Raw genomic sequence first — 15,165 nt, 5'->3', positions numbered from 1 at the left:
AAAGGTGTATTTTAAAGCTTGTTTCCCTGTGAAGGGTGTGAAGGGCTCACAGCAGGAAATGATTAATGCTTCCCAGGAACGTTAAGGCACAGATCCCAGGGTGAGGAGTGAACTATCATCCCTTGCCTTTCTCATAGCAGTTCTTTGCTCAGGTTGATGATAAAGATGGTAAAGTACAGTCAAGGTTCCTTTTAGACTGCTCTTTTTGCCTGGAGGGAAGCAGCAGTCACAGAAGACTTCCTGTATTTAAAATGACTCAGGAAAGCATAGGGGGGTGGATATAATACACTTTAAGTGGCAACACAGACTTCACAAATAAGGCAACAAAACAAAAACCCCAGTAGAAGTAATTCATGGTGCAATTACTCTCTCCCTAACACATTCCAGGTTATACTAGGCCCTACCCTAAAGTGCCATTATTTCTCAGTACTTTGCTTCAAGGGGGCGGGGGCAATGATGACACAGCCATAACCATCTGTTTGAAAGCAATTTAGTGTTCACTTCCCTTCAGCTTCCACGTTTTCAGTCTCTTTGGCAGAAAGGAGTTTGTTGTAACACAGCAGAAAATATTTTTAAAAAGGCTCAGGTTCCATATTATTCTCAGGAAGCAAAGTCTTGCTCAGGCTTTGCCAATGGCCACGTGTTGTTTAGGGCTCCTTGTCTGTCCCGCATGGAGCTGCACAGCACCACTCCCAGGAGCCTCTGCAATGACTGGAAACAAGCAGTACCCCAGTGAGAATGCCTAAGTTACTTCACATTCACCGGAGCTGCTGTGTGAACGAGTGTTACCATCCAAAGTGTCATCATACGCTTCGCTTCCTTCTTCAAAACACAAAACAGATAAAGAATCGTGCGGAGCTTCCTCATGGTAATTCTCCAGCGCTTCTAAATGAGGCATGCCAGGGTCTCTCAAATACTGAAAAGGCCAGAAACAACAGTTTAGAGATTTATCCACAGAACAGATATGTTGGAAGTTACAGAGACAGAGCAAGTACTATCAGCTACAGGCAAGTTGTTGCAGACCAGATTCAAACACAGCTGCTAAATGCACATTTTATTCTGGATTTCCTTTAGGCTATGTTGAACAAGAAGGAAGTTAAAACTTCCTTAAAACACTTAAAACACTTAAACACTTCATAGTTTTTGATAAACTTATCTTTGGGTAATATTCTTGTCAGTTCAAGCAAACTCCTACTAGTTAAAAACAAAGCACAGAAGAAAAGATCTTTTTTAATTACACTGCTGGGGACAACTGCAGGAACCTACCAACTAATGGCTCATCTGAAACACTGACAGGGCAAATGAGAGAGAAGATTCTGCTCTGTTCAGCGTGAAGCAAGTCAGATCTGCACCTTTTATTGTTATCAGAAAACTCTAGTGTAATTTCTCTCTTGCAGTTAATTTTGGAGGGAAGGCGGCACAGGGGATGTCAAAGCAAAAAGTAAATCATCAGCTTTACAATGAATATATGTAATTTTTAATCAAAGAAAGGAAGATTAGAAAAAAAAATGGAGTCCAGAGAAAATACTTTGTTTCTTGTTACCCCCATATACTCTCCTTATTACTAAATTGATCTTGTGTTTCGAGAGGAAGTAGAGCCACCTACCACCTCATGTACTGAGACAGCAGTCTGCCATTGGTAAAAAAAAAAAAAATTAAAAATAACCTTCACATTCTCAAAAGACTGAAATAGCATGTAGCATTACACAAAAGCTTGTTTCATAATGTAGGAGATGCCATAATCTGGCTGAGACAGGACTGCAGCTCAAATTATCTCTGTTATTGGACAAAATTAACCCTAGTTTCAATTCGGACACCACTTCCTCTGTAATCATGGCAAGGATAATAAGCAACAGGATTATTTTTTCAGATGTATTAAAAACATGTTTTATACGGGAACCTCCAATACATACATTTTAACAAATTCAAGACATAAAAGAACCTCAGCTTGGCCTTCCTATGTAAAGTAGTTTCTGCGGTAGAACTGCTCCCTGTAACTCTGATGCTGAAAGCTCAGATACTTCTGTAAAAGAAGCATGTGATTTTTCTGAAAGCCTACAAGAGTGCATATGAAACCGCCCTAAAATAATTAGTATTTTGTACTAAAGGAAAGTGTTTTAAGAGGAGAAGCCCCAGGCTGGTTGATTCCTTTTAGAAATAAACGTTTAGGAATTTGCTTGCTTGTTATGCAAAAAGCTTTGCTTTGTGTGATATGCAATATAGCTGTCTTCACAGAGCCCTCATCAAATGGGAGCTGAGATAGCTTGAAGAGAGAAAATGATTTGCTCTGCACAAGTCCAGATTCATTTACCCATTTTTCTATAAAAATCTGGAAAAACAGCTCCACAATCAAAGAACAAACATTGTACAATGGACTACTGTGGCACAGAGATACACACAAGTAAATGCACCTCAGAGAACAAGCAAATACAAACACAGAACATAAACTAAACAAGAACTTTAAGCACAGTTCTTGATTTAAAAAAGTATTTCATATTTAAAAAAAGAGGAAGATGACCAGGACTGAAACAACCCTGTTTAGTACAGAAATGCGTGAGCTGCAATGAGAAAGAAGTCCTGGGATATTTTTTAGCTGAGTACTGCATAAAACTACAGGAAAAAAAAAAGCCACGAACACTTCCCCAGGCAGCCTTTAGTCTTCAAGTCGGTCCTTGCTATTAAAGTGATCAGTGTCCACTTTTCTGTATTTAATTTCTAATCAGGGATCTAGGTCCTACACATGTTCTACAGCACACAAAAGCTTTTTGCCTAAAGTGAGCAACTGATTCAGGCGAGGTGAATTAGGTAAGCAAAGAAAAGGGTGGACAAGGTGTAGACAAGGAAGAGAACCTTACTCCGGTTTTGTAATAGGATTATAGCAGTATTTGTATCTTAGTACAGAGAAGAAAATAATGCAGATGAGTAGAAGAGGAATAAAGTGGGAGACCACACCAGAGCAAACAGCTTACACTAAATCAGCAATTGCTCATATCTATTTCTGTTCTGCAACAACTAGCTTCATTCATGTTTGCTCCAAGATCATCACTGTCTTTTGCAGGAAGGAGCGAGGGGGAAGAAAAATAAAATGTCTACACATACCTCTTCAATGTGTGATGGGATTTTTAAAGGTGGCTGACACAAATACTTGATTGTTTTGTGGTGTCTCCACAGACAAAATAAACCGATTATTATGAGAATTAAAACAAGACCGACCAACGTAAATGTTGTTATAATATATGCAGCTCTGGTTGTCTCTGAAAAAGAATACAAGGTTGGTTCTCACTTGTACAACATCACACCTAAAGCAACACACAGCGAGCTGAAATTTACTACCCATGGCAATCAAGCTATGATTTCCCAGGTTAAGGTCGCAGCCCTGCTATGGATGCACTCCAAACACCTTATTAGCTTCTTTTGTGGTTCCAGAAATCACCAACTTCCTCCCCTCACCCACGCAGCCCAAGGCAAGCTCCCACACGTCACGCCAGCAGGGCAAACGCCGAGAGGGAACCACCTCTAGCGGGCAGGGAACGCAGCCTGCCCTGCTTCCAGCCCCAGTTTGTCAGTAGAGCACCATTATAACGCCCGGGGGCTTTTCCTTTTGAACAGGGAAGCACCACGGCCTCCAACATCCAGCCTGGGGGCTTGTGATCAAGTACCGTAGGTCAATACTGCGAGGGAGGGAGGACAGCTCCTCCGGGGCACCAGAAACTGCACGAGCAGGTTTCACCTACACATGTAGCCGTGCATTTAAAGGACGCTGAAGTTCTGCCAAGTCTGGGTGTTGGAGGTCACGCAGAAGGATTCAAGAGAGGGACAAATGCTGTTACCTTGCAGATGCCTCCTCTTTCCCTTGCCTTTTTTTATATTTTGTACAAAAAAAAAAGTCAAAATGTCAAAGAAAGATGGTCAAAGAGGAGGGGGATGTTCCTGTCCTGCAGGAGGCAGTGGCTGAGGGTCAGGATTTGCATGAGTAACACTTATCTTCTTCATCAACAACGTCCTCTAATGACCAAGTATTTGTGTTTTCTTTTTATGTATATTTCTGGAAATAATGCCCATAATGGTTTTTATAAAAGAAAAGGACAAGGGGAAGAGTATAACAAAGACCCTCAACTAGTGACTGAAAAATTCCTTATTAATTTGCCATTAATGACAACTGTGAATTACCATCAGTGGTGCTCTCTTAACATACCTGACAAATACAGGTACGTTACTGACCAAGTATCACCAGCTAAGGCTCACGTCCTACAGCCATCCCCATTATATAAGAAAAGTAATGAAAACAGACTTATACCACTCATTGGAGTTCTGTAACACTCCGGGATTCTCTGCAGTCCAGGGATCCGGTCATATAAATGCATTTTCAATTCTATTTCAATTGTAAAACAATAAAGTGTCATTTGCTTTAGATTTTCAATTTTGAATAGTGCATTATTCACCAACATCTCCTGTTTAAAAGACAAAAGAAAAATAGGTGTTACTATAAAAATCGGCCTTCAATGCAATTCTCCTCCCCATATTTAAGTTTATCATTCAAAAAACATTTTTTTTCATAATTCATCTTTCCTTAACATTTCAAGAGAACGAGTGAAATATATTTCAACTTTCCTACTTTCCTGTGTTTGAAATTTTATTATTTTTAAATGAAATGAAGCCTGACCATGTAAAACCATCTACAAGGGTATGAACAGCAAAGGCACAGAAACTGATGCGAAGTCTCACTTTATCCACAAAACACCGCTGGATGCTTTCACGCAGCTTCTGTGACACCTCCAGCAGTGAATGTAACATAGGAAGGGGAAGGAGAAGCAAGCCATGAGAAATGTCTCCAGCACTGGAGGAAGCTAGCAGAAGTGCACTTCAGTGCAGAGCTTCAGCCATCTCAGCTCCTTCTAGTGCCGAGAAAAACAGCTGATGGACAGCGCAAAACCTCCTGAGCCTAACAAGGCCGCTCTTTTGTGAATTTTTAACCTACAAGGGGCTGGAATAAGGACCTCAGTGAAGCCTAAATTATCATACAAGAGTGACATCTTATCTGAATATCAAACACGAAAGTATTTTATACGTGTCAGAAAAAATTCATGCTTGTGCAAGGGAGGAAGGAAGTGGAGGCGTTTCACATTTAGCAAGGCCTTTGATGCACAAGGTTTTAAAAAAATATTTTCTGCTTCTGCTTTTCAAGCATTAGACTTAAGAATGTCTTTTTTTTTATTCTTCTTCCTTTTTTATTTTTATTTAAAAGAAAAAAAAAGGCAGCAGCACAGGCACACAATGAAATACATCAAACCCTCTTAAGTCTCAGTATGAACAGGGACAGCTCACCCCAGCTGTGTCCAACACGTTTCTAATAAATCTGTCTTTCTCTGCCCTAGGAAGACAGGCAATGCCAGGCCAAGGCAGCCTGATACTGAAGCCACCAGCACAAGCAAGCCCAGCACAGGAAAGGAGGAAGTATACTCTAGATTTTTCCAAAATGCCGAAGTAAACTTTGGAATCTAAATGCCATTTTTAAGCCACCTTTGACACTTTGTGGATCTCTTATTTGAACAGCAGTGCAATTTAACCTTTATTTCATATGGAGGAAAAAAAAAAACACAGATGTTTCCTGAAAGTTTTGTTAACACATGCAATGCTTGTGCCAAGACCAGACCAACTCATTTTCAAGCCACCAAATGGTGGCCTTTGCTATTAGAGGAAAAAAAAACAAACCACATTTGGTTTCTTCCTCCATTTCTGCTGTTTTGCCAAGAGATGCTGACTTATCTCGTATCCACAAAGGCATTAAGAACAAAATAAATTAGACGGAATTCTTACTTCTTTAGTAGTAGTCGTTGCATTCTCCCAGTAGGACACATGATACTGGAGAGTACCTTCTTCGGATTCAAAAGGGGGTGAGACACTAATGAGCAGTGAGTCAGAGCTTACAGTCACGCTGTTCACTTCAGGGGGCCCTATGGTAGCTGAAAACAAACAGAGAGAGAGCAGTGAACCTCTGGGATGCTGAACAGTTCATCATAGCATGTCCAGCTTGACCTAGATACTCTTATACTCAGCAAATACACCGGATTTCAGCAGCTTTTTCCTCAAGAAGGGTAACATTTTCTCATCTACTTAATGTGTTTAAGAAATCTTGTATTACGAATGCAATGTAGAAAATACCTGAAAGCATAAGTGAAATTAGATGATAAATTTTCTAGGTCACTTTCCCTGGAAATTAAGTAAATATTCACTAGTATGAATCTGAATCTACCTGTAGTTAATGATGATACAGGTGTTTGTTTGTTTGTTTTTCTTCAAATAGCCAGTTAAACCACATATTCCATGTTCTTTAAAAACACATTGTTTGGAGGGGTCAACAGATTGGAAGTTTTGAGGTACTCTGAGATCTAAATCATGAAAACACTTTACAAAGCATTATCATTCCTAAGACAAGAGACTTGTGCAATCACAGACTATATATGGTCACTAGTCATTATCCTTTGTATCTTGATGCCTTTCATTGGTTAAGTTTATCAGCGTTTGTAAAGCACTCCATGATCTCAAAATAAAACACTTGTGCATATATTAAAATAATTGGCTGCTTGCACACTAGAGAGGGGAAACTATTAATGAAAATGAATCCTTGCGTGAAATTATTGCTTGTTTTACCTCGAAAAACATCAGAACCTGCTCTGTTCACTGTTACTTTGGAGAAGATTGGCCTCCATGATCTTTATATTGGTACAGACATTTCAGTTTCCTTCTACTTCCTGTTTCTGTAGAACTGCAAACGCCTTGGTGCGTGTTCGCACAAATTCCCTTTACTGCTGTCTCAAGCGGGACTAATCCAAACAGTAAAGGTACAGAACGGCCCCCAGTCTTGGTGTCTGGGAACTGATCCCAAGGCTGGTCACACACGAATGATCAGATAACATCCCTCCTACTCCCCCAAGGACCCGACACACAAACATCTCCCCACACTAAGCCACCCCTTTGTCCTGTATTCCCATTAGCCTTCCTAACTCCCCAAAGATACCACCCTCCCCTTACGCAAACGATCAGCTGTACTCTTCGGTCAGGACTCAGGCAGTTCCCCACCCCCGTTGCTTCTCATTACCAGGGAAAGCATCAGACTCTTCCCAGTATGGAGCACCATTACCTATCACAGCGTACGGGAAAATGCAACCTAAAGACTGTTCCACAGCTTCGTTAATGTTTTGGAGGCTTTTTTAAACTCAACATTTATCTTCTCCGAATCCTGAAACCAATCACAGCAAGGCAAGGACTTTGTTCTTACAAAGAACAACGATATGCTTGTTCACACATTTAATAGGATTTCAAGCGTGCCCTTGACCCTTCTGAACTGTAGCCATGGCAGTTTAGGTTTGTTAGAAAAGAGATCTGTTCAACAGAAACAGGTAGTTTGCACCGAGACTGCCACAAATCAAGGGGGTGCGTGTGTGCATGTGCCAGTGCTGAGTGAGAAAATAAGAAGATGGAAAACTCTATAACATAATATAGGTCGTAACTCTTGTAAGGCCATGCAAGGAAACTCATCTGTAACAGGTTTCTCTTTCAATATCTGCTGAAGGAATGCGCTGCTAACACCACTGCAGAGGAACTGATGTGCATCAAATTCCTTGTAATATACTGAGATTCTCTGAAGTCTTTGCTAACTGAGCACCTACAGTTCTCTCACTTAGCTCTCGTACATAATAGAGTAAAAAAATCCCAGAACAGATGACACAAGTCTCCTTTGAGAGACCTATTGAAATCATAAATGACACTTACTGTCTCTCTCTGCCACAAATGGATCCGATTCCACCCAGTCAGAAGTCATTTGCCCCAGCTCAGACCTCACACGCAAAACAAAAGTCCAGAGACGCTCATTAAGTGACAGGGGGAAACTGCACTCAGTCCGGGCGATACGAGTGCAGTTTATCTCATCCCACTGGTTAAAGGCCGCTCTGCAACACAAACCAAAGGATAAATAAAGAACAGTGCAACTAGCAGAGCTCTAAAATACAATCCCCCCTACCTGGAAGACTTTTGTAACAAAAGGATATGTAACGAAACTACTGCTTTCACAAGCATTTATCCTACAGCCCTTTCAGCACCTGCACCTCTTCAGTATCAGAAGAACTAAAATTAGTGAGGGAGAATGACATGGGAAACCAACTTTGCTGGGTGCTCTTCAGGTATTCAGTCTTTACTCAATTTAGTGGAAATGTCAGAGGCTAAGAGATCCTCAGACTTCAGAAGATGCCTTCAGATATACGTAAAACATCTGTAATAAACAACTCATTCGTTTATTCCTATGCTTATTCATTTTTAGCAACTTTTTAAAAACTACTTGTGTTACTGGATTAGAGCAAAATCACTTTGGTTGGTTTTCAGAACTATTTACTTACGTTTTAAAATGGACTGTATATAACACCACGCCTCTATCTACTTTAACAGGAGACCACCTCAGCGCGCTACAGAAGTTATAGGAATAAACCTTCACATCCTTCGGTGCAGGTAAACGTGGAGAAGATTCTAAAACAAGAAAAGAAACAAAAGTAATTATTGAAACATTCAAGTACACAGTAACTAACATTTAGTCTCTGAGTTCCATCACCGCATGTTACATTTTAGCTGATTTGCAGGCAAAACCACTTCTCATTCAATTTCTAAGTGCACTAGTACATTTAAGTCCCTGCTATCCACAAAGCACTGAATTGCAACTTACTGATTTATTCCATACAGAATACAGCACAGAAAGTATCAAGTCCAATACAAAAGAATTAACCCTACCCAACTCCCCCTGGAAACTATAACTTCGGGTCCACAGTCACTTGTCGTCACAATAGCTTATCACTTGTCGTTACTATTGCAGTTCTCTCTCAATCCTACTGTGTTACCAACTCAGACCACATTTTTCTGGATCATCTGTCTCTTGCTAACTTGTTTGAAAATGTCAAGGTCGCTTCGCTGAAGCTTTCCAGTAAACTTTTCCAGTGGAAGAAGAAAAAGTTTCTTCCCCTACTTAAATATTCACAACTACAGACGGGGTTAGGGTTGCACCCACTCTATTTGGGAGCCTTAAGTTTCGTCAGTTTTTTTGTCAGTTTTGAAACAGGTGTCACACCACAGATAAGGACAGAAGCCTCTGTTAGAGGTGCACCTTCCACTAGCAGGAACACATCCAGCCAAATTTGGTCACACTCCGGGGACTGATGTAAGACCTCAAGTGCTCTCAGGCAGCTCATGAGGAACACAGAAGTTGAAAGCAAATGGCTGTCCTCCAGTACAGGGAGCGGGCACCCCCCTGCCACCCCAAGCAGGGCGGAGAAGCAGCTGTCTGCTTGGCACTGTCAAAGGCCAGGCCTGGAGGCAGGCCTGTAAAAAAGGCAAGTGGTGGGAGGCGATAGCTGGCGTACCTGCAAAGCAAAGCCACTGAAAGGCAAGGAGGGTGGTGATAAGGAGCTGGGATAGCCAAAAGAGGCCAAGATTAACCAGCAAGTAGGCTGAGCTGAGGAAGAGACGAAAACGCCGTTAGCAGGCGTCTTTTACAACCAGAAAAACCTCACACCGTGAATCACAGAACTGCTGTGGCTCAGGTGGGAAGGGGCACGTGGGGTCTGCAGCCAGCCCCCTGCCACCAGCCCAGGTGCTCGGGGCTTTCGGCGGGCAGTCCTGAAACACCTCAGGAGGGAGACGAGCACCTTCACGGCCTGCCTTTCCTGGAGGGAAAAAGGCTCTCCTTCCACGCCTGGCTGGTTCACGTAGTGATCACTTACTCCATGAGGCGCGTTGGGCATACAGGTCCAAAGCTCAAAGACGGCCATGACATGACACGACAGCCCCTGTGGTAAGGTTTCCTTTTGTTGTTGTTGTTCTCAAGACAGTATTCTCCTAAGATACAGTTTGTTTATTTATACATAAATAAGACCTGAAGATCAAGCACTCATGGTAAATTCTGGCCCAGCCTTCTGTGGGAATACTGGAATAGATTTTAATTTTTATTTCCACATCTGATTTTGTCACTGCTGCCGACAATGCTACCTTTCAGAAGAGGCATAACGCCAGCATCTTAACATCCTTCACGCACAGGACAGAAACCACACAAATCTTCATAAAGTTGTGCATTAAGCCCCAAGTCCCAAATAGGAAAAAAAAGGTTATGCTCTCAAAGTTTTAATTGGGTATTTTACTAGTTTCTTAGCCTCAGCTTTCGTGTAGTGCTCTTAGGTAAACACACATTACATGACATTGCAGAGGCACCATTCAGCTTTGTAAGCTTGAGATTCTTTAAAGTTACAGTTAGAAATGCTACATAAGCTATTAATCCCTCATGTATTTTAAAAGCTACTTGGAAACTTTCATTCAAGAAAAGTTTTCACTTTCTAGTCATAGAGATTCTGTCTTGCTATCTCATTGCTGGTCTGGCATGTGGCAAGGTATCTCACACCATCAGTAATCTGCACTGTCAGACATCCGATGCAAGCTAGTTTTACAAAATTCAAGAAGGTTGCCAGATCAAAACACAAGCATTAGAATTTTTCTCTCCCTCTTAAAAAAAAAAAAGATAGAGTAATGAAGGATGAGGGCAGCTGGTTCATTTTCTCTGCTATCAGGACTGCACACTCATTACCTTGCCTTATATTAGCACTCAGAAATGGATCATTTCCCCTGCCAGCTTCAAGAATACTGGAAAAAAGAAACAAATCTATGGCTTTGTAGTTGAACATCAGCTGCCATGTGCCACCAAGCACTTACTGCTGCACTGAGGAACTGGTTCTGTAGCATGCCAAGGGACCACATTCGCATTTCAATTTGCTATATCAACTTGGCAAGTTACTTAAATTCCTGAACTCCTTAAGGATCACTAGTTCGTACTACCAAGGTAACAGAGCACACGCTTCAGAACAAAGCACCTACGTATGCAAGCATCCTAGAAACACGCCCCAAACACAAACCACCTTATCCAGAGAAGGGCAGAAGTGCCCTGTCCTCCTCCCTGTCTCACAGGTGATCTCACAGAGCAGCTTCTTTTAAAGCACCTGCCAAGCAAGCCTCAGACTCTTTCCTCCTGATACCGATGCTTCTTGACTCTTCAAGCCGCAAGTCAAAGCTTTCACATAGCTGAGTGTGAAGCCACAAGTTACGGTGAGTGAAACCAGGCCAGCCTGGCCTAGCTGCTGGTTTCACAGCCTCTGTTCCTGCTCCCGAGTGACTTCTGAACCCTTCCCCTGCATCAGCCTTGGGACACATCATTTTGGCAAAGAAGGAAGTAGGCCTTTTTTTTTTTTTTTTTTTTTTTCTGCTGGACTTTGGCTGTTGTAGCTTACTGAACTGGCTTCTCATGCTGCCAGACAGGCACCAAAGCCTGTAAAAGTTGACTAACAGAAGCATGTGGCCAAATGGGGATGCGTGACAGCAGCTGGCCATTGCTTCTGGTCAGATTTTAAGGCACAGCCTTTCCCTTCTCCACACACCACAGCGGGATGGGGAGGAGGCCCTGTGCTGGTCAAACACCACAGCAGCTCCCTGCAAAACTGTCTGTGCCTCGGCAAACAGGGGAGAGCAGGAGCAGGCATGGAGGCGCCTGGGTAGCGGAGCAATGACCCCCCAGCACACACATGTTGGCCAGACGTGCCACAGCCGCTCTTGCATGCTTGCGGGGATACGTACCGAAGGCAGAAGCGTGCTGGCTCTTGAGCTATAGCTCAGGCTCTACTTGGCCAGGAAAAGCCTGCTATGTTGGCTGAGCCAAACAGGACTCCCGATACACGACCCGAACAGCATCCCGATACTTAGGGTCTCAAATAGGGCTCTTAGGGTCCCCGATAGCTAGCACTGCCATGCAGCACAGCTAACAGGCCTCGCACGCCTCCACCAAACGGCACAGCGTTTACACCAACCCTCACCCCAAGCCCACCCCGAGACCCGCTCCGGGCCGGGTCCCGCCTCACCCACCGCACCCACAGCCGCGGGGCGCTGCCGGGGCCGGGGCCGCTCCCCGCGGCATGGCCGGCTTCCCTCCGGAGCCCCCTCCCGGCCCGGCCCGGTCCCCTGCCCGACCGCCCCGCCGCCCTCCCCGAGCCGGGAGCCCGCTGCCCGGAGGCAGCCAGCCGCACGCACCTTCGCCCGAAGCCCGGGCCAGGCCGAGGAGGAGAAGGAGGAAGGAGAGGAGCAGCGCCCGCCACGGCATGGCCCGGCCCCGGAGTGGCGTCGCGCCGGCCCCGCTCGCCCCTTGGCGGCAGCGCGGTCCCCGAGGAGCGGGGCCGGCCGCGGCCAACCCTGGCGGGGCCGCCTCGCACCCGCCGCTGGCTGCCGGGGTGGAACCGGGGGGGAACCGGGGGGGGCCGGGCCGCAGCCGCCGCCCCGGCCCCGCTCCTCCTCCTCCGCCCCCGGCGAGGCGGGTCCCGACCGCGGCCCCGCCTGGGGCGGCCCCGGCCTGGAAGTGGGGCTGGCGGGGCCTGCGGGCTGGTGTGCATTCATCGTTGCTTCCTTTCTGTACTCCTTTCCTCCATCCCTTCCTTCCATCCTCCCTACCTTCCATCCTCCCTTCCGTTCCCCCTTCCCTTCCTTCTTTCCTCCTTCCTTCCTTCTTTCCTCCCTCCCTCCTTTCCCCTTTCCTTCCTTCCTCCCTTCTTTCCTCCCTCCCTCCTTTCCCCCTTCCTTCCTTCCTCCCTTCTTTCCTCCCTCCCTCCTTTCCCTCTTTCCTTTCTCCCTTCCTTCCTTCCTCCCTTCTTTCCTTTCTTCTCTCCTTCCTCCCTTTCTTCTTTCCCTCCCTTTCTCCCTCCTTCCCCAGCGCCCTCGTGTCCACAGCGGCTTGCAGCCCCGACCACATGCAGTACGGGCGCCCTCAGAAGCGCGCAGCCCTGCGTGCCTGCGGCGTGCGGTTGACGTGAGAAAATCTCGCACGAAGTGGTTAAAGTTCCTCAGCTTTCTCCGTCTCTTTCTGGCATAAACACCGACACGTGGTTAAGTCTAACCGCACGCCTTTAGCCAATGTTATTGATTACAGTGTCGTGACTCAAAAACCAGAACGGTGATAGCAGGAGGACAATTATTATTTGTAAATAATTCATCAGGTAGGCAGGGATTCATTGTTTTCAAGACTCTCAGCACTGCACTTCAGTTTAAAAGCACAATAAAGTGGAGGAGCATTCCTTGCATCCCCTGAACAAAGCCAATACTCTCTCTTTTACACGTTTCAAAGAGGAAAAAAATGTTTTGTTAGTGCCAGGTTGAGAACTGTGACCAGCAGGACTGCCAACAAAGGAAACCACACAGAGGTAGGGTGCTTGAAACTTCCTTCGTTCTCAGAAGGTATTGATAAAAGTGGCGTTTGGCTGCCTAAAGGCAGCGAGGTTGATGACACAGGCATCCTATTTCCAGCAAAAGGTAAACAGGCAAGAGCAGCAAAGCACTAGATAAGGCTGAGCAGCTTTGGTTTCAACAGCTTTGGTTTCCAAGTAACCTTGGATGAATCACTTCATTCTTCGCATTTCAGTTCTTCCTTGATCAAAAAAGATTCCTGCCTTTCCCTTCCCCATGTATGGCCTGCTCATAGTGCAAGTTTTTGGTGCAAAGGTCCTGCTCTTTCATGGTACAGTTGTAAAAAGGGCCAGAATCTCAGCTGAAGGCTTTTAACACTGACAGGAATGCTAATGGCTAGACACAAGCATAAACAGAAGGGGAGGGGAAAAGGGGGAGAAAAAAAAAAGCCAAAAGCCCTTTTCTGAACATGCCTGACCTGCTTTTGAACCCTTCTGGGAAGAGTGACTCACCTCTCAGTTGAGTGCTGCTGTTCTACTGAAACCCTCTGCTCCACAAGCTTCACTTTTGGGATTTCCCCAGTGACCAGCCTGTACAAAGAAGCAGATCCTTTATTAATAATGTCTGAAGCCAGCGAAGGAATTTTGGTCACGCAGCGTTAGCGTGACTCATGGTGCGTTTCTGGGCGCGTGGAGCCAAGTGGGTAGCTGAGAAAGCCATTGGCCGCTTGTGACTCCGAAACCTAAAGAGCAAAATGGCTGGGCAGAACATGTCCAGAAGGCACGGTAATTTTGGTGGCATCTCTAGTTCATGCATTAAAGAAATTTTGATTCAGAGAGGAAGGTCACGTATATTGAAAAGCACTTTAAAATGTGAATTGTGGGGTTTCCCTCCACCCTTGCACTGAAAGACCTGTATTTACTGTAACTGTTGGAGGAATCCCATAACCAAGTGTGTGTTTTCCCTTTGCCAAACCAGACAGGCAACTTTACAAGATTTGGACTTTGTTCCAGCTGATCTTTCTGCTACCTTGAACTTCCTTTTAAGTCAAAGCCCAAGGAAATTACTCTCTTACAGTCTAAATGGCTGTTAGGAGAGGCATCAAGATGACTGGTTGCGTTTCATGAAAAAAAGGTTAAGGAAACAGATGGTTTTCACCAACAGTGGTAGCTTAAGTAGAGCTGAACAGAGAGAGGAGTGAATTGAGAAGAAACAGTGATTTAATGAAGATGGAGAAAAGAGAGTATTTGAATCAATGCAATGTCTGATCTTTTCAATGAGCTGCAGGAGGGGGAAAAAAAAAAGAGAGAATAAACCCAAGAAATCTGTAGAACTTACAAGAGTTCAGAGATAATTATGTATGTTGCTTTCTTTTCTTTGAGTTTAGAGAGCAAAAAGCAAAGTTAGTGCCAAATCAGAAAGAAAGGTATAAATTCATTTTTCTCGCTGGCCTCCTTTCCTCAACAAACCTACCACCATGAGAAACTGAAGGCAGCAAGTAGAGGTAGAAGGAAATACACTCGAGCAGAGAAATAGCTCCAATATATCCCTGCCAGTTACAAGCTCTTAAAAGAAAAAAATCACTGAGAAGTCTTATATGTAGCAAAAAAAGATTAATTATGGCACATAATGGCAATAAATTGACATAATAAGTACTTATAATAAGTACTTCGGGGTATATCTCACCTATGCAAGCAATTTTCTACCCTAAAATCCCAGTCTTGCTGGTTATTATGCATGGATGTTTGGGTCCACCCTTGTGAAGCTGAAACCAATGCACCAATGAAGATAGCTAAGCAATATCAAGGCAATTACTTTCCTGCAGCTAAATTACCAGCACAGAATCTTGAAAAAAATTGAATCCACAAATGATAAGAAATTTCTCAAAAAGTAACACATTTCTCTTTTACATTT

General features: G+C 44.2%; 1 protein-coding gene across 2 annotated transcripts; it reads right to left on the bottom strand.

Annotated features, from left to right (window-relative positions):
• Positions 1–271: 271 nt before the first annotated feature.
• IFNGR2 (interferon gamma receptor 2) lies at positions 272–12,319 on the bottom strand. Of its 2 annotated transcripts, none has more exons than XM_040545330.1 (7): positions 12,109–12,319; positions 8,394–8,520; positions 7,774–7,949; positions 5,818–5,963; positions 4,298–4,448; positions 3,100–3,254; positions 272–916 (listed from the first exon to the last, which is right to left on the bottom strand). In XM_040545330.1, exons 1-7 carry the CDS (start codon positions 12,176–12,178, stop codon positions 743–745), a joined length of 999 nt encoding a protein of 332 aa, XP_040401264.1. In that variant the 5' UTR covers positions 12,179–12,319; the 3' UTR covers positions 272–742. The 2 variants fall into 2 exon arrangements, with proteins under 2 accessions (XP_040401264.1, XP_040401263.1); XM_040545329.1 differs by having other exon boundaries at positions 4,298–4,451; positions 12,109–12,317.
• Positions 12,320–15,165: the final 2,846 nt, after the last annotated feature.

The sequence above is a fragment of the Cygnus olor genome, chromosome 1 (assembly GCF_009769625.2).
Source record: "Cygnus olor isolate bCygOlo1 chromosome 1, bCygOlo1.pri.v2, whole genome shotgun sequence".
NCBI lineage: Eukaryota > Metazoa > Chordata > Aves > Anseriformes > Anatidae > Cygnus > Cygnus olor.
The sequence above is the reverse complement of the archived record's forward strand: the minus strand, read 5'-3'. Positions and strand labels throughout refer to the sequence as shown.